The sequence below is a fragment of the Thalia democratica genome, chromosome 8 (genome assembly GCF_965202585.1).
Source record: "Thalia democratica chromosome 8, ktThaDemo2.hap1.1, whole genome shotgun sequence".
Lineage (NCBI taxonomy): Eukaryota > Metazoa > Chordata > Thaliacea > Salpida > Salpidae > Thalia > Thalia democratica.
Genome location: NC_139172.1, coordinates 29,633,878 through 29,653,797, shown reverse-complemented (window position 1 = coordinate 29,653,797; position 19,920 = coordinate 29,633,878). Strand labels below are relative to the sequence as shown.

The 19,920-nt window shown below is 26.3% G+C and overlaps 1 protein-coding gene across 1 annotated transcript; it reads left to right on the top strand.

Moving 5' to 3' along the window:
• Positions 1–404: 404 nt before the first annotated feature.
• On the top strand, positions 405–3,363 carry LOC145842649 (uncharacterized). The gene is made up of 4 exons (XM_082950122.1): positions 405–497; positions 848–956; positions 1,946–2,069; positions 2,707–3,363. The coding sequence occupies exons 1-4, from the start codon at positions 411–413 to the stop codon at positions 2,876–2,878; spliced, it is 492 nt and encodes a 163-aa protein (XP_082806248.1). The 5' UTR covers positions 405–410; the 3' UTR covers positions 2,879–3,363.
• Positions 3,364–19,920: the final 16,557 nt, after the last annotated feature.

Here is a 19,920-nt window from a genome sequence, read left to right as displayed (position 1 = left end):
TCAAGCACTCAACTTTCGATCTGACAGAATAAACTATAAACAACTGCTTCTCGTATACCTAAATATAAAATAAAGCTTTATACGTTTATTTTAAAGTTTAAAATTCTATTAGATCATCGGATTAACACAAACAATTTAATCTTTTCCGCCCTCGTTTTTCTAAGCATCTCACATTAATCTTCATCAACATAGGCTTTCAGCAAAAAAAAACATTATCATTAGTTCTAGAAATGACCGTGGTGTGCGACTCGGTAACTGAAAAGTTTTTTTATACACCAGGTCCTCGGACCGAATATTTTGTGCGCTTTTTTTTCGTACAATAAACAGTATCGACTGCAAAACTCAAACTCACAATTTCCGCAATTATATTTTCAACTAAATAATTGAAATTTTTAACCAGACAACCTAATATGAATAACCTGATCTTAACTGCTCTCATCTCACTAAGCATCATTTCGACCGGCCATGGCACCATCAAGTGCTTCGTCGGCCTCAAGGTTCAAATTTCTTGTTTCTTAAATATTTAATGAAACAGTTCAACTGAAAGTAAAACAAAGACAAAAAAAACACATGACATAAACTTGAGCAACAAAAAAAAAAAAGTAAAGCAAGATTGTCTTTTGAATATATACTTGTAACTCTTTTTAATGTCAAATTAATATTTGCTTTTTTGTGTTTTTTGAATGGTTTTTCGTTTACAAAAATTTACATAACTATAAATTTTACAACGATAAAAATTTCATAGCAAAAACTTAAATAACGATAATAAAACAATTAGTAAAATATGATTGTTTCTTTTATATACTTGTAAGTTTTGTTTATAATAAATTAATCTTTTATTCTGAAGGTTCATGGTGACATGGATGTAAGGAGGGAGGAAGCCTGTACTACATCCCAAGACTCCTGCTTACTGGCAACCGGTGAAGTTTTAATACAGGGGAATCCCGAAGCCGCAAGTTTGTTTTATTTGTGGGAATACCCTTTACCAAAAGTTTTTACGGTCAAATAGTGTTTGTTCTCACAAAGTATCTAAACGTTTTACTTTGTTTAGTATAAACCTGAAAGCTTGTTATGACTTTAATTTAGGGAAACTCCCTGATTTTAAAGTTTTCACGATGTTGAAGTGTTTTTGTATTAAGTACAAAAAAGCGTTGCGTTGACTAGTCTATGCAAAGTTTTTTGTTTGAGTCTTTTAGAAGTTTTGTTGTATATCTGGGTCTTAATTTCAACTATTTGTGTAATAATCTAACAATTTATGAAACAGATAAAAACGGATTTAGGTCAAATTGTTTATGATAAACGGGTTTATTTACTAAATAAATACGTTGCTTAAAAAGTTAAACACCAGTCGAATTTTTTTAAATCAAAACTCAGAAAGGATTATTAAAAAAAAAAGAAATTAAATTTTTAATACTATTTTATTATTCACAGTTTATTGGGATTCAATAAGAACTCTCTGCGGAATATATGTGTAGATAAAAATAAAATTTGGTTTTTTTATAATTTTTTGTTTTAGATATTTTTAAACTATAAATTTAAACCAAATTGGTCTTTGACCTTTTATCGGACGTTTAAAGAGCTTGTAGTTTTTTTTAATTGCAATAAGCTACTATACTATTAATACTGTGCATTTATATATCGAAATTAAACAAATAATATTGTAACTTGTAAAAAGTATAGTTTTAGACCGTTCAATGAACAAGTACTAGTTATCAATATTTGAATTTTAAAAAATATAAGTATTGACTTAAACAACTAATTTGTTGCTTCAATCAAAAAATTTCGAGTCTTAAAATTCAAATTGTGACTTTTTAAACTTTTTGCAAAACATGTTGAACAACTCTTAAAACAAACTATACGGAGCCTACATACCAATGATCATCGGTTATATTTGTAATCTAAAAATATAAGAGTATAATTTAAAAGTTTCAACACTGTTTTACAGCCAACGTATCAGTGGGACACTGTGTTGGGAAGGGTGAATGCAAGTTAAATGAACCGAACGACATAGTCAGATTGGTCAATGCTGTTGATAGTTCTTCTCTGCTTTTCGGATTCGTGGCAGTAAAGTGAGCTTTTCTTTCTTTTGTGCAATTTAAACTTGTACACTAGTAAGTTGTTAGTTGAATAACATTATTACTACTTTTAATAACATTTTAGCCACAGTTTAAGTTCAGTGTGACACTTCTAAGTTTTGTTGTTAGTTATACATAAGTATGTTTATGTTCAATTATAAGTTAATTCATTTTACGCTAGATTTAACGGCTAAGCACCTACAAAATGATACAATGCATCAATGTTATATTAAACAATTTTTATTGTTATGGAAACAAAAAATGATTTAAAGTGAAACAAAGTTGTAGAAATTCATAAATTATTTGTTACGTTAAAAAGTTAAGACACGAACCCTGCTTTAGATGTTTAAAAATCAGAAAAAGCAAATATAAATTTTCTGTTAAATCGGTATCTTTCCGCAACATACCTTGATTAAAAAGAAATGTATGTTATGAATGACTACAATTAAAAAAATTGAAAAAATAAAACAATTTTTTGTCTTGTTTAAAAATTAAAGTACAAATTTTTTTTAGACTTTTTTTTTATATTTTTAAAAGTCTGTATATTTGTCAAAACTAAGATCAAAATACAAGTAACAACTTTAGGCTTAACTTTTGCAATTCGCTATTTAAACGCAACTTTTCCAATCAGGAACGCCTCATACGCCTGCTGTCAATCAGAAATGTGCAACAACGCAACAGTGGAACAAATTGTAGAATCCAATCTGAAGCCGGAGAATTTCAGCTCAAGAACGTCTGTTAACATTGTCGCTATGATATTTAATTTGTTTATTGCTAGCGTAGTGTGCTTGTTCTGGTTTTGAGCACCGAGTGGTTTTTTTTTCTAAATGTAATATGGTCATTTTAAAAAGCTTTTATGTTAAATATTTATAGTACGCTAACCGAAAATGTACTATAGTTAAAATTAAACTTGAAGCTATTTGTCAGTATATTCTTTGTACAAAAACGAAAAGTTGAAAACAGTATTCAACTGTGAAGCAGTACAGGTTTTATATAAAAAGAAATTAAACTCAATAAAAATCATTTATATAAAGTTTTTTTTATACGCTAAAATATAATACTTTGATCTTTAATTTTAGAATTACGTGCAAAAATTAATTTTAGTATCGTACTTTGATTGAATTTGTTTTTGAAAATAGAGCACAATGAGTTAAACTGTTTTTTGTACATCTTTACACGTATAAATGAAGTTTAATGTCTACAAAGTTGATATGCGTGTTGAAAAAAATTGTATTTAAAAATTGTATTTTGTGTTAACTGTTTCATAGTTATTTAGCTTGTAAATAAAATTATAAAAACGTTAAGCTTGTTTATAAGCCGAAGTAGTTCAACCTATTCAAAGTTATTTTTTATATATCTTAAGTTATATTTAAACAAAAAAGTTTTAATTTTAAAAGTAATATATTATTTTGTAAAACTTGGTATTTTTAGTAATTAAAAACTCTAGCATAAGTTTTCACAAAATTACTTTCAATGAATAAAATAATTTAAAAATATAATTTTGTAGAATTAAAACCATTAATGATACAAAAATATATTTTTACATCTTCTAAATCATATTACTATAAAATAATAAATATTATAGTTTTTAAACAGTTTTTGTATTAAAATATTTTTTTTTCCTAACTTTAGTAGTAATTAAAACGCGTGAATTTTATAAATTAAAAATAAAGTTACTATTTACTCTATGAAGTCTATTTTGTATCTTTTATATTTCTAAAATCTCATTAACACTAATATTTTCTAAATAAAACCATTTAAGACACACAAAATTATGGAATATTACTTACAATCATATAAAAGAAAAATGTTAAGTTATTCTAGAAAAATTAGAAAGCTTATGTCGATAAAACGCATCTAATAACCAAAAACTTTTAAAAATTCTAATAGATTACTACCTTCTACGTTTCATTAAATAGTTAAAACAAATTTTATCTTCGAGTTAGTTATTTAAAAACAAGAAATCAGAAGATCTAAAAAGTAGGATAAACAAAAGTAGTATGTTAAGAATAGTACAATTATTTAAATAATTATATAAAATTTAAAATTAACAAAAGAATGTACATAGTTTTATAAGCAACAAATAAATTTTAAAAGTGTTATCTGTTTTCATTAAAAGATCTCGAGAGACAAAAATAATTTTAAACAATTTATTGGACAAAATTTTATCAAGTACATCAATTTTATATCTATTTATCATTCAAATAAAACAGTTGAATTTTTATTTTTTAATGTAGAAACTAAATCTATTTAAATTAAACCGTGTATGTAATTTTATGTTTAAGTTTTTCTAAAGAATATTTTTATTAAAAGGAATATAAACTCGAAAAAGATACCTTTAAAAACTTTTTTATTGAGCGAACAAGTAAAATATATTTCAACTAACCCTTATCAACTACTTTTGTTAGTAACTAATTTTGAAATTTAGTTTTGAGTAAGTAAACAAATATAATTTTTATTGGAAAATATTCATATTACAAAAAAAATAGTTAGAGATAGATTAACAAGTTATGTTTACATATTTAAAAATATTTTAGTAATTTATCTAAGATTAGCATACTTAAAAAAGTAAAAGTAAACAAGCAATAAGTAAAAAAGTTAAACTAGATAAGCGACAAAGACAAAAATCACGTGCAAAGTTAACCTCCTCCTGCAAAAGTTACCCTTTTTGTAAAAATGTCTTGGTGCATATTCGACCCGTCCCCTTGAAAATAGCTTACAGACACAGTAATTAAGTTTAAATTTTTAAATAAAAAAATAAATATGAATATCTGGTTACCGGATTTTTTGAACTATACGTCTGCTAAATAACACTTAATTTCCGCCAAACATTTTCGCTTTAAAAAAAAAAGAAATTCTCCAACTATTTTAAGAAAAAAATATGTTAGTCCTTTATTAAAGAATATTTCATCAAAAATTATAATTTTTGTCGTTTGATTTTTTTTTCAATCTGACAAGTACTTATATTTAAAAGGAAGCCTAAGTTAATAAAACTAAGAAAGTATCAACTTAATCAAAAACAGCTGACTTTATTTAATAGCTATGAATCAATAAAAAAAATTGACTTTGTACTAAAAGTATGTTGTCATATTGTAATGGGGAATTTATTACATTAGAAACATTTTATTGCATAATAAACTAAAAACTTAAATAGTAGTTTACTAATTAGTATTATTTCTTATTTAAATAGTTGTTCAACCACAGTAACTCGATTAACTAAAGGCGGCACTTTTATTGAAAGTATATTATTTCACTATTTGTTATAAATAGCTACACCTTCAAGTAAAACTAAAAGATGTTAGTTGATTTTTTATATTAAACTGTTGTTTGTTTAAAACTTTGCCAACTGTTCACCAAATAAAAACTTATGTGCAAACTTTGTGAATTTAGTGTAAACTTGTTTGATATATAAGCCTTTATTACAATGCTTTCAAACAAAAGTCTTAGAAACAATTGTTAAGAACACTGAAAGAAAATCGAAGTAAAAAGTGCACTGTTTTTAAAAACAGTTTAATTTTCATTAAAATTTATGTGCACTAGAGAAATATTTTTGTGCTTATTACAGTATATTAAAAAAAAAAAGAGTTAAATTTATATGTCAGCAAGAACTCATTAATCTAACCAGGAAAATTGCAAATTACTGGCTAGATTCGGGCTGCCGAAAAGAAATTAAAGAAAACGTTTTTTATGCTCAAAACAAGCTTTTGAAAAAATGAATAAAACTTAGCTTTCTAAGAAACATTAAAAAAAGTGCTCTTAATTTGGTTTTAAGTATACATTGCGCTTGTTAACTAATCGTCCTATTACAAATTTGCTTCTAAACAACTTTCTTGCGCTTTTTGTATGTACAAAGCATCCACTGTAGCCTTACTCAATCTAGTCAGACAGGTATAGATATGTTTCTGGTAAATATGATTGCTAAATAGAAAAATTGACCACTCCAATTTAAACTTTAGGCTTTTTTTTATCAAACCGTGTTACAACAAGTACACTAGCTTATAGTAGAACGAGATAGATAATTTAGTTATTAAAACTTTGTATCGCTTAGAATGTAGGTTTAATAAGAACAGTAAGTTAAATAATAAGTTCTGCAAAAAAGTAATCTAGGAAAGCAAGCTAATGAGTAAATAAATATATCTTTCTTGGTTGAGTTTATTAACAAACTAATTACAAGAATGATAAAGACTGTAATACAAAACATAATGAAAGCTAGGTAGTACTATACATCTCCTCCAGATTTTATCTACAAAGGAGATAAAACGATACTTTTAACTAACGAAATAAAATTATTTCAAAATAATTTGTAACAACTTAAACACTGTTTTCAGGTCTAAAAATCAACGAAATTGAACTCAAAATGACAAAAACATTTAAAAGTTACGATTAACTTAGTTCACTATTAAATAAAAGTGTTAAAACAAACTACAACTTAAACGAACAAACTGTAACAAAAAATTTGAGACTTAGCCTTTACTTTTCTCCACTCAATTGCTGAATACAGGCATTTAAAACCTTATTTGCTTCACCGATTTGAACTTTTAGCTTTGAAGAACAAAACCACACGCCATTCATCTAACCACCTTGAAACTTCACTAAATTCGCTGATAAACATCTCTATCATTATTTCAACTTCAAACTAAGTAGAAGATGCATTACTGATTGCAGTAAACACTGAGGAAATACTGCTACACACATTTTCCAAATACTCGATACTAACCAACAGTTCGACTTTTTGAAAGTCAATCTCTGCGTCCTCATCTAAGATCACTTTGAACAGACTGCTGTTAGACAAGTCTGCTGCAAAGTCAACAACAAACTTTATAACGTCACCATAGGACTGAAATTCATCAATTAGACCATAAAACATTATTCTACACGAAGCTTTTGAAAAGCTTCATAAAGTCTTACACAACAAAGCTGCGAATAATCCGATAATTTCACACACTCATCCCGGACACATTGTTGTTCGCAAGAAAACTTTGGTGGTCTGTTTGCTTTTCTGTACAAAATATAAGTCAAGAAAATATAGATCAAAGCAAATCCGAGCCATTCCAGTTCAACATCAATTTTGAAGAAAACCATTAGTACAGAGCAGGGGCGTAGCGTGGGGAGGGACACTGGCGCATGCGTGCCACCCAAAAAAAGAAAAATGTAAAAAAAAGAATGTAATATCTTTATCCTTTATAGTTTATTTTTTCTGCTTAATTTGCCTTTTTTCAACAATGTTTATCTAGTATTCAAAAAGTTAAACGAAATTTTAATACCAATTAGTGACAAGTTAGGAAAGTACATGTTATTACTCAATATACTGATTCGGTGCGTAATTGCAAATGCGCACCGATGTTGATGAAAAACTCCATAAGAAAAAATTTTATAGGTTCATTAACTTCATAAGAATTTAGACTCAAAAAGCACGCAATTAATATAGCACACCGCTGTAGTATAACCTTATGGCAGATTATTTTTCTACAAAAAGTTTACAAAAATACGTCACGCTTAAAGAAAAATTAAACAATTTTACAACTTTTTTTTTATGCTACATTGTTAAGACTACTGCTAGTTTTCTGAACTTTATTTTTGTAAACATACAAGATAAGCGTGTCGGCCTATGAGAAATAAACTTTGTTTGTGATTTTTATTTTAAACAAATACAATCAAATGAATTAAATTTAAAAAGTATACTTTTAACTATTTTACAAAGTTGTAATAAACTGTAATAACAGTTATAAAGTTGGTCTATTTTAACTTCTGTGTAACTTTATTAAAATAATTTGCAATGAAGTTTTGTTATCACTGTTGTATTGTATATTAAAGAGATTGATATTTTTTTCGTAAATAAAACAGGTACTTTCGTTTTATTGAATATATTAATTTTCAAAGATATTAAGTTTACTATAAGTAATAAAAACAATTTTTATTTAGTAAGTTTACATTTTTGCAAGTATAAGTAATTCTAATGAAACTTATACTTTTATTTAATTGTTTAATTTTCAATATATAAATATTTCTTAAAACAGTTAACAAACTTATTTTACTTAATAAATTTATTTCAATTATATTACTTATAAAAAGTTTTTTTATAGCTAATTACAAAAGTTTTAATTTAGAGGATTTTTTGAGAAAAAAAATTGCGCACCCCCTGACCAAAATACCACGCTACGCCACTGGTACATAGGAAAATCACACAATGCTTATGTAAATAGAATCTTAGAATAGGGCTAAGGTTTTTTATTATTACGCAAGGTAATCATAAACAATGTTTCTATATAGTTTACACTTCAGTTCTGATTTTTGTTCCTTAGTTAGCTCCTTATGGTAAGTAGTTATATGCCTACAATGTTAAGAGTTAGTTTGATACCATTTTCCACATTTTGCACAACCGTATAGTTTTTCTCCTAAGTGAATTATAAAATGATCGACGAAATTACTTCTTTGATAAAACATCTTCTTGCAAATATCACATTCGTGAGCTTTTACTTTAGTATGTGACAGCATATGGCATTTCAAATAGACTTTTTAGCAAATTTCTGATCACAAATCTCACAATTAAAGTCTTTGTTTCCAGAATTAACTAACATATGAGTTTTGACATTACTTTTTGAATAAAAGATTTGTCATACTATTCACATTTAAATGCTTTTTATTTTGTATGAGAAACAAAATTCTTTGTTAAGCTACACCTTATAGAAAATTATTTTTTACAAACATGATATTGAATGTCTTTTCTACCGCTATGTACCAACATATGTTGTTTAAAATTACGTTTTACATTAAAAATCTATCCACATACATCACATTTAAATAGTTTGATTCCCGAATGAATCTTGTTGTGTCTAATAAGATGTGATTTATATTTGAAAGCTTTCTCACAAATTACACAAATAAATTCTTCAAACTCTTTGTAACAGTTTTATCATTTTTCTTGTTCATAGTGTAAAACAATAACAACTTACTCAAATAGAATCTTCCTTCTGGGAGTACAGATCACCAAAACTTTTCTTGAAATCTTTTTCTTTCTCAGCTTTACAAGAAAAGACAAACTTCCACAGTGGTATGTGTGCTTTTCTCAGATAAGGGATACTACTTAGAGATTTGCAAACAGGAGGGGTAAGTCTACTCAGAAACTTACGATTTCGAACAGTTAAGCGACCTGATCCATCAACCTTGACAACACATTGATGGCAGTCCTTCACTTCCACCACCACTCTACTTTTCCCCCACTTGCTAGGAAAGTTACCTGTTTGATTTAGTATCACGACATGATCACCGCAATTCAGTGATGGTAACAATTTCGTGTTCTCACTTATACTTTCCAGAGACTTAACATAACGAATACTGAGAGATTCTTTCTTTTTACTCCGTACCTTACGCCACATTTTTGAGATCTGCGGGTTATTGTAAGTCATAATACTCTTTCTGACGTAAAGACTTCTTTAAATTTCGTCCCAAAAGGATCTGTGCAGGGAATAGTTTGCATCCTGGATCAGGCGTATTTCTCTGCGAAAGTAAAGCTTGTACCATTCTTTCGTTATTTAGTTCACCATTTAGACTAACGTTTTCCATTAACAATCGCTTAGTGGCCTTTACTGCTTGTTCTGCTTTACCGTTTGACATAAAATGATATGCAGATGACATACGATGGTGTATTTCCCATTGTTTTAGAAAATCCTTGGTAACTTTTGCTGAAAACTCTGGAACACCATCTGAAGATATTTCAACTGGAACACCAAAAGTAACAAAAATACTTTACATAGCCCTTTTGAACCAGACTCATTTGTACTTAATTTTACTCTTTGTTATTCTGTCCATCCTGTAAGTCTATCTGCGGCTACAAAATAATACCACCCTCTGTAACATAAATAATCACAAACAATCGATTCAAAGGGAACTTCAGGAATCAATAGTTCATATGGAGGTAGGCGAACATTGCTTTGGGATTTGTGCGGTTTTTGTCGCCATCCAGTGTGTAGAAGTACGTTTTCTGTCCATGTACTTCCTTTTTCTTCTTCGCGTTTTTCCATTTGAACATATTTTCCCTACGACCTTGGTTGCTAAAGCTATCAAAGTTTTGTGTATACAATCCACCAACTAGAAGTGCATTTGACTCATCAGCATAATTTTGGTGCCTTTTTTAAACTTTTTTACGGAACTTTATCCAGCATTGTTTACAGGCAGAACACTCAATATACCTCATATTTTTACTGCTCACAACAAATTTATCAGTTGACTTATAACATGTGCTACAAGTTATTTTACCACTTGGTTTTTGTGTGGGTTTCTTTAAGGATTTGTATAAGAAAACTGAGGCCGTAACAGCGGGTTTTGACATTGCATCACGTGCCATCTCTTTTCCTTCAATAAAACCACTTGTCTCATTGACATTTTTATCATCTAGACTTTTCCATCCTAGCACCTCTTTATGTCTAGCTAGACCAGTTACCATGACATCTTTTAGGATAATGTCTGTAAAATATATCATTTGATTACAGCTATCCTTTGGGCTTTTCCCTTTAAACGGGCAGCAGATGACCTAGTGTTTTCAGTCAAATCCTGTCTTGTAGTAAGCTTTCTCTGATCGTCGTACAACAACTGAAACAGGAATAACTGCAAGCTGCTTGATCATCCTTAAAAGCTCTTGCTCACTTAAATTTACTACATCTTTATGTCCCTTTAGAATAGTATCGCCTAGATCTTCCTTACAGCACTGGTACAGTTGAAGACGTTTTTCTACCTCTGTCATCTCCATGCTGCCTTTAAAAACAGTCCACTTTTGCACAAATATATTCCAACCCTCTTCATTGCAGTCTCTCCCTATTCGAAGACGGTCCATCTTTGGAGGCTTTGGTTTTGAAGAACTTGCACTAACGTGAACATTGTTGTGAATGATAAGCAAAGAGGCAACTACAGAAGTATCGACGTCTAGTGTTTTATTTGTGCAACTCTCAAGAGGGCATTTAATCACAGGCTGCTAGACATTATCATAAATAAATACATCTTTCTTGGTGTAGTTTATTCACAAACTAATTAAAAGAATGGTTAAGTCTGTAATACAAAACATAATCAAAGCTAGGTAAATACTTATGCAACAAGAAAAAAAAGTGTAAATTTTCAACTACATTAAACTTTTTGTTTAATCATATTTTTAAAAACATAACGCAAAAAATATGAGCTAGTTTACTAAATATGGAGCGACATAGAAAATAATCAATAAGTAAGCTAATGCTCATGCCCTACTTTATTATAATACTTAACACCAGATTGTTCTTTGGTGTTCAAAACTGAAATAAATTTATATTGATATTTGAAATTTGTAATGGTTACAAATGGGAAGAGGAAGAGCTTATTATCGATTATGAATTTAATATTTATCAAGAAAAATTTCGTTGTATTAGTTACACTTAACAGAAATTCTCAGTTTTCTTGTTTCAAATTTAAGAATAAAATTGTATCGTTTAAAATAATAAAACTCAAACTTTAACTTTAAAATCAATATTTTATATATTATATTTCATTTTATGAAGCTGAAGTAGTTGACTTTTTTAAAGTTATTGAGGTTAAATAGCTGGTGTATAAAGCGTTACACAATGATATTTACCTAAAAAAAGGTTAAATTTAACTTTTAATCAACTTATAACCAAAAACTAGCAGTATAATATAAAATAATTTCTTAGTTATATAGTTTTAGCATAAATACCATTTGAAAAAAGTAAAGTGTCTATAACCTAAGCACGGTAAGTGTATAAGTTAGGAGTGGGTAATATTTCACTAGAGTTTACTAGGAATTGTTTTACCCAGGCCAGGTAACTTTAAGCTATCCAGTTATAAAATTAAATAATAACAGAAGTTGGTAAAAAAACAAAATTTTGAGTTAAAACAAACAGAGATGTTTATTAAGCATTTAGTTTACAGTTAGTAAATCACTAACCGTGGTTTGTACTATATGTTTAGACTTACAATTACTTAAATATAATTTTTTAATCTAAATTATATTTAAAGACAAAAGCTGAATTTAAACATGTTTTAAATAATCTTCTTTGTCGACAAATATATTTTCAAAGCAAGCAAAGATTATAAATTTCACAAATAATACTAGAGTACGTCAGCAAAAGGTTTACCGTTTGAAAAAATGCATTTTTTAGGTTCGAAGGTGTACTTTAAATATAATTTTACTAAAACAAGAGTAAATATATTTTAAGAATTTATAAAATTTAAAATAAAACAACGTAGCATACAAATTTAAAATTATGAAATAAATATCTAATTTTATACAACTTCTATTTACTAATGATAATTTGATTTATTTAGCATAAAATTCTAATAGTGTGGAACCAATAAAAACCTAAGTTGAAGTGAACTTCAACTAGCATTGTACAAATGTGATAATTTTTTGTTGCAAATGATTTATAATCAGAAGTTTTAACTATACGCAAAATAATATACTTCCTGAAATTGTATACTTTTGTATGTAAATTTATTTAACAGCAAAAGTTTTCATTTCTAAGATAAAAAGAGTTGAATATCTTTTTAAAGTTTATTAATAAGTATTATATTTTTTTTATTAATCAAAAATAAAATAAAAGTTTAATTTAGTTGGTAGTTTATTCTTACTTAAAATAAAATAAACCATAAGTAGACAGAATGAATTTTTTTCTAAAAAACATAAAAAAATATAACTGTATTTCAAAAAAAGACATATCAGTTTATATTTTCAAGGAAAGATAGGTAAATAATAATAAATAATTTTAAAATTTGTTGACAGATGTTTAAAACTATGTACCGGTTTCAGCATAATTAGTTGTGGAATTAGACTTAAAAGTATTTTTATAAAGTTTTATTTAAGTTGAAAATGCTTCTTTTTAATTCTCAATTTCAAATTTTTATATATCTTACTTCTAAGTACTAATTTTAACTACAATAGTTTTTTAATACCTGAGTTTTCCTGCCCATGGTTATGCTTAAATGAAGTAAAAATAAATGACTCGAAAAATCTTTATTACTTTTGAATATTTTTCACAAAAAAATTAAACAATGGTTTAAAAATCTACAAGTTTATTGCATACTTTAGTTCAAATCGATTTCGGACAATCGTCCTTCTTCAGTGAACTTTAAACTAACATAGCTAATACACTGTTGACTGTGTTCTGGACCGATTTGAGAATTATATATAAATCTTGCCGACTTTTGAATATGTAAGCAATGTTTTAATCTCTTTTTTTAATTATTAACAGCAATATATTGATGTTGAACGTAGTTTAGATTACTTTAACATTTATAAAAAGTATAGTAATCTATAGATTTAGCACTGTTTGTTTTTTTAATTTTCAATTTGTTTTTATAACTAAACTATCATTATTTTAATCAACTTAACTGTTTTTGAAAAAAGTTAAGTTTCACTAGCTTAGATTAAAACTATTAGTTTTTTATTGTTTTAGTATTGTACTATTACACTTTTGTTATAATAATTTTGTTTTATATCGTTTAGGTAATTTTAAATTTTGCACTGTAACTTGTTATAAATTAACAAAAATCATATGTTTATTTTAACATATCAAAATTTAAAAGAATTAAAATCGACTTAGCAATTTATTGGTTAGAAAAAAATACTGTTTTTATTTCTATAAAAGTTATTTAAATTTAAATTGAAGTTTTACTAAAACTCACAGTGTTTATTAAAAGTTGTTAAGTTTTGATATCTTGTACAATGTACTAAAAGCTGTTATTTTTTACGTAGTTGTGCTTTTAATCTACTAGGTAATTGTTTAATTTACACGTTTTTCTCTTTGAACCAACTCAAAAACAAATTGTTTTTTTATTATCAAAAAGTCAGTTTAACTAAATATAATAAATTATACGTACGTGTTGTTTTTATATTAATCTAATCTATATTTTATTTTGTTACTACTTATTCATTATAGTTTTAGTAAACATAATTTCCTTTAAAACATTTTAAACAAAATAATTGAAGACTAACCACAATACGTGGCTAAAATACACATGCCTATGAATTTTTTGTACATAAAATTAATGAATTTTTTTTTTGATAAAATTACAAAACTTACTATATGTTTCAATGATATGTTTCTGTGAAACATTAGAACTTACGTTTTTCTATGTTGTAAACTATTAATTTAAAACTGATTTAATTTTGTTTTAGGTTTTCAGACATTATACTCATTTTACCATTTGTTTTACTTATAAAGCTATTTTTTGTCTACTCCGTAATATACTCAGTTATATAGTTTAAAAAAACAAGGTACTTTTGTTTTTTACTAAAATACGACTGGATTGATAAATATACACAGTAGTCTAATTTAAATACTTAAAAATTACTTTTACAATAAGTTAATCAACAAAACAATAAAACTTTGTGAACGATAGTCAGGCTTTGATAATATTGTTCTTATTTTCATACTGCAATGCTTTTTATAGCGTTTCTCGCCACTTTTAGCGCTGTAGATTTACTTTTTGATATAAATCTGTACAAATAGTATACAATAAAATAGATAATATATTAAAGCATGCCAATATCAACTTTACAACCACGAAATACTGTTAGTTTTACAAGAGAGTTACTATTTATAAAGTTATCAATATCAAATTTAGAGTAATAAATAACTGTTAACTTACATGACTTGCTTTTTATTCAAGCTATTACAACAAATGTCTTAGAAATACCAACTGTTAAAGTATATAATATAAATATTTTAAAATGCTTCAAGACAAAAACTCAGTATCCTTTAGTAGTTGAGTGTCCAACTACTTACTGTCAAAAATATTACTCAGCTTTGTAGTTTAAAATTTAAAATTATTGTTGAATTTCAACGAATTAATGGTTTTGAATCAATTGATTTCGTTAAAAAACTTTGAACTATTATCCCATTTAGAAAATTCTGATATCGATATACTAAAAAAAAGTTTTACTAAGTTAGCACGTAAGCATTCTAGTACAAACTATTTATTTTCATCCAATTCATTATGTTTCTAAATTTTTTAATATATGTTTTTAAATTTTAGAGATTTTACTTAAACTCCTGACAGCAGGTCTTTAGTCTTTAAATCGTTTTATTATAATAAAATCAAGAAGTCAAGTTAAAACATCAGTATTATATATTGAAAATGATATTTATAGAAAAATGATCAAATCTTATACCTATGCTTAAAGTGTTTGTATGTTTTTTACTCTTTTAAGCTAGTGTTTTAAACTATCACGTAATTTAAGATGACGAGAAAGTTATATGAGCACACTTATTAGGCAGTGTTAAAAAACCTATAAGTGATTTAATACAAAATCGCGATATTTTTTAGCAGTTCTATGTTATGCTAAGTTAATTATAGTTTAATATTATTTGTGGTCGCCTAAGGACTAAAGCCGTCTTATTTTGGTTTGTTTGTTAGTATATCCAGTTAAATAGTTTCTAAGTATTAAACAGTGTACTTTACGTATTAACAAAAAACTACCGAATTGATATACATATAGCAAACATGCAACCGAACAAAAAAATTGAAATTTAATTTAATAATAAAAATATAAATCAAAATTCTTACACTCTATGTTGAAGCTCTCTGCATTCAACAAGCTATCAAAACAGCTGCTGTAGTATTTCCATGTTGTTTCTCGTCACTTTTGGCGCTAAAGAGTCTAATTTGACATACACATGTGCTTTTTGATATACTACAACTTAGACTCCACGTGCTTTACTTATAAATAAAAAATGAAAAAAAGATAAGTTAAAAAAAGCTTTGTTTCTAGATCATTTGTTTATATTTTAGCTACATGCTTAAAAAAAAAGATTAGTAAAACAGATGTTGCATTACTGTAAAAAGCTAAACTTTGATATTTTGCTGCATATAACTTAACTATAAAATAGGTTTTTTATACTGGAAGTTTACTATTTAAATTAAAAGAACAAGTTAGTCTTGTGTATCAAAAACTGTTTTACTTATGAAAAAAGAAGTTTTATTGTCTAAGTTTCTCAAATTAATAAAATCTAATTATGGATAAATACTTTATTGTAGATTAAAAAGGCTCTTTAATTTTATAGCGTTGTAGTTAACATTGTTTACCTGAACAATTCCTTGAAACTTGTTTTGGTTTACTAGGCATTATGTAAATAATTTACAATGCTATTTGTTTTTGTTGTTAAAAAAAATTGGATTTGCCTAGCACACAAAATTATTAATATTACGTTATTAAACTGTATATAAAAAAAAAAAACAGAACCAGTAAAAATTTTTTACCAACAAACAATGCTTTATATTTAACAGTTTATCAAAACAGTTTTTCACTGCTACCATTATACAACCTTTTTCGTCACTGTCACTTTTAGCGCTAAAGAGTTACAATATCGTTTTACTCGAATGCAAACACTAGAAACTTACCGGTTTTTCTGTTTTGAATTATAAAACTCAGTCGTAATAATGAAACTAAACTAGTAATTTGCAGCCTGTTTTATGCAGTAACGTTATTTAAAATATTTTTTTTTTAATATTTAGCGTTTAATTTATTATGATTTACTTACTAAAATGCAAAATTTGGTTTAATAAATCTTTGAAATGTTTAGTATAGTTTATAAAAGTTTATTCGGAACGCATAAATTTATTTTATCAAAATATTTGTTTCTTATACCGATCAGTGCCAATAAAATTATAAAAAACATAATAAATTATAAACTAGTAGCTAACTTTTAAGTCATAAATTTGCATAAAAAATTAGTTTGATTAATGTAATTAAGTTACAAATTAGTACGAGTTTAGTCAACTAAACTTCCTAAAATAATCAATGACACATAAGTTGATACTCAAAGCAAAATATAAGAAACCTCGAAATACTTGAAGACCAATTAATTAAACTGAAACGTAATATGAAAAATATTAAACGACACAGAAAAAAAGATCTATAAGTAAGGTAAACTATAACTAAAGTTCATGACCTACTTATTGTAGTACTTTGAATTAAGTTATATTTTGATGTTCAAAACATAAGGAATTTATATTGATATTTGATAGTTGTAATGGTTACAAACGGAAAGAGGACGAGATTATTATGGATTATAAAATTGATTTATATCAAGGAAAATTTCGTTGTAGTATTTACGCATACCAGAAATTCTCAAAGTTATTTGACTTAAACAGTTTTCTTGTTTGACTTGAATAATAAGATTGTATCGTTAAACATAGTAAAATTAAACTTTAAATTTATAGATAATATTTTTTCATTAGGTATATTACTTATGAAACAGAAGTAGTTGTACTTTATAAAGTTAATGATATTTTGTAGCTTAAGTACAAAATGTTTCAATATAGTATTTACCTTAAGATTAAAAAAAAAAAACTTTTAATCAACTAAGAGCTAAAAAAACAGCAGTATAAAATACACTTTTATATTTTTTCTCATTAAGACCTATTGATTATAAACTTAGAGTCAAATTAAATACGTTTAAGTTAGGAGTGGGTAATTCTTTACTAGGGTTATTATTTCTCGAGCTAGGTAACTTTGACAAACTAAAGTATAAAATTATAAAGAAAAAAAAGCCTGTTATAATAAAACGAAATTTTAAGTTAAAACAAACAAATGTTTATTTAGCATTTAGTTTTCAGTTAGTAGAGCAACATGAGCACTTGTTAACCCTGGTTGTACTATGTTTAGAGTAAAAAACATTAAAACATAACACTTTATTTAAAATAGGATTTACACAAAAGCTGAATGAGGCATAGATTAAAAAAAATCTTTTTCGACAAACATAGTTTTAAAGCAAGCGAACATGTATAAATCTTACAGTTGACAATAAATTTTTACAATTTATAACGAAATGTTTAACGGTTTTATTTTATGGGTTTGATTTTATACTTTAAATCTAACATTACTACAACATTTGTAGATATTTTCTTAAAAACTAATAAGAGATTATAAAAGTACCTACCAAATAACTCAAAGTGGTAAAACAAATTATTAATCTTGTACAACTTTTTTTTACTTATAGTAGCTTAATGTATTTAGTATAAAATTATTTAATTTTCTAATTTTTGTTCTCGTAAGTTTTCATCAAAGTTTAAGCAGCAAATAGTGTTTGTTTTACCTTAAGTAAAATAAAACCTAACAATAAACTCAGAATTTTAAATAATTTGACTAAATGGTAAGTAATGTACTACAAATGATCATGCTTTTTTTGGACTTGATTTATCTTTCTTTTAACGTTCTTTTAACTATATATACTTTTTCCTTAAAAAAAATAAGTATTGTTTTTAAATAGTATTTTGTTGTATCAATAATTACCTAACAATTAGCATGGTATTTTCGAAAACTTCTAAGAACAAGAAGATAGCTCTATGCAGTGGATATAGCTACTATTTTAAATCTGCATCAGAATCTGACCATGAAGTTTTTAGATAAAGAGTAGTATAAAGTATGATTTTTTCAAACTTCCTAAAACTTCTGTTTTAATTTGTATTACTTAATAATGTTTTGGTAACTTCAATAACGAACATGTCAACTAAAATAAACATGGCTAACTCAATTAAAGTAAAAAAAAATACATTGCTTTAGAAGAAACAAAATAAAGTTGATTACTTGACACAGGTTTCAACAAAAATATTTTTTTAAGAATTCTATAAGTAATGTTTACTGCAAACTTAATTGAAAAACATTCAAACACATATGTTTCTGAAACCAAAAGTTTGTATCTGATACAAGACATATGTTGTTCTTATACTAAATAAAATCTGTTCGGTAAACTTAACTTTTACGGATTCCTTATCTTCATCTAGTAACTTTATAGTTCAGTTAATTCAGTTTCGTACTTTCAAAACAAATAAATATTAAAAATAGTCTGTACTAACGGACAACATTTAGATACTTTTAGAGAAACTGTATGAAATTACTAACAACTGACTTAACCTTATTAAAGATATGTTTTTTTAATGTTATTACTACTTAAAGTTCTGTATTTTAGTTTTCTTATTCATTACTATGAATAGTTTTACTTACAGCTTTGAAGCTTTGATAAAAAACATGGTCGCAAAAAATAAATTCAAAACCAGTTGACTGGTTTACTCAGAAATTACAATTGAAATAAAGTTCAATTGTTAGGTTTAGACATATGAAAGCCTGATTTCAAAAAAAAACAAGACTTAAAAAACGTCAAAGACTGAAAACGAAGACACGTGATTAATGAATGTTTAACAACTTGAAGTTGAATGTTCCACAAACTATTTTAAAAGTCAAAAAAACTATGATTAGTGATTTTTTGTAAAAAAGTACTTTTGTAATAATCTTAATTTCAGAAAAAAAAGCTTATTAATTAAATTTTTTACAAGCTCATTAAATCTTAACAATTTTCAATCAAATAACTTTCGGATGTTAAAGTAAAAATTTCGAGACTGAAAACTGTCTCGTTTAAATTTTATTTTATTTTAAACTTCTCTGTACGTCGTGACTTGATCTTATTTTCACTTCACAAATAAACACAATAAAGATTTGTAAAATCAGAGAAAGAATTTGCAGTATTCTTGTAAAGCGGTTTTGATTTATTAGCTTTTCAGTCACTTAAGCCTTTTTCAGAAGTTCATTATAGCTTTATTTAGAAAGTTTTAGCAAAACATGCTTATTTTTCAGTTAGGTTTTGGTATTTTAAATACATATTAAAGTTCAACTTACTAGATATTTTTTTGATAATTATATTTTGGAGTATAATTTTAACAAATTTTTTATTTTCTAAACTTCAAGCAATAAAATATCTCGTTTAATCAAAAATACTTTGAAATAAGCTAGTTAAAATTTTGTTTTTAGTTTAAATACATCTTTTTTATATAAACATAGTTCTTTTTGATAAAACTATAGCAAAGTCAG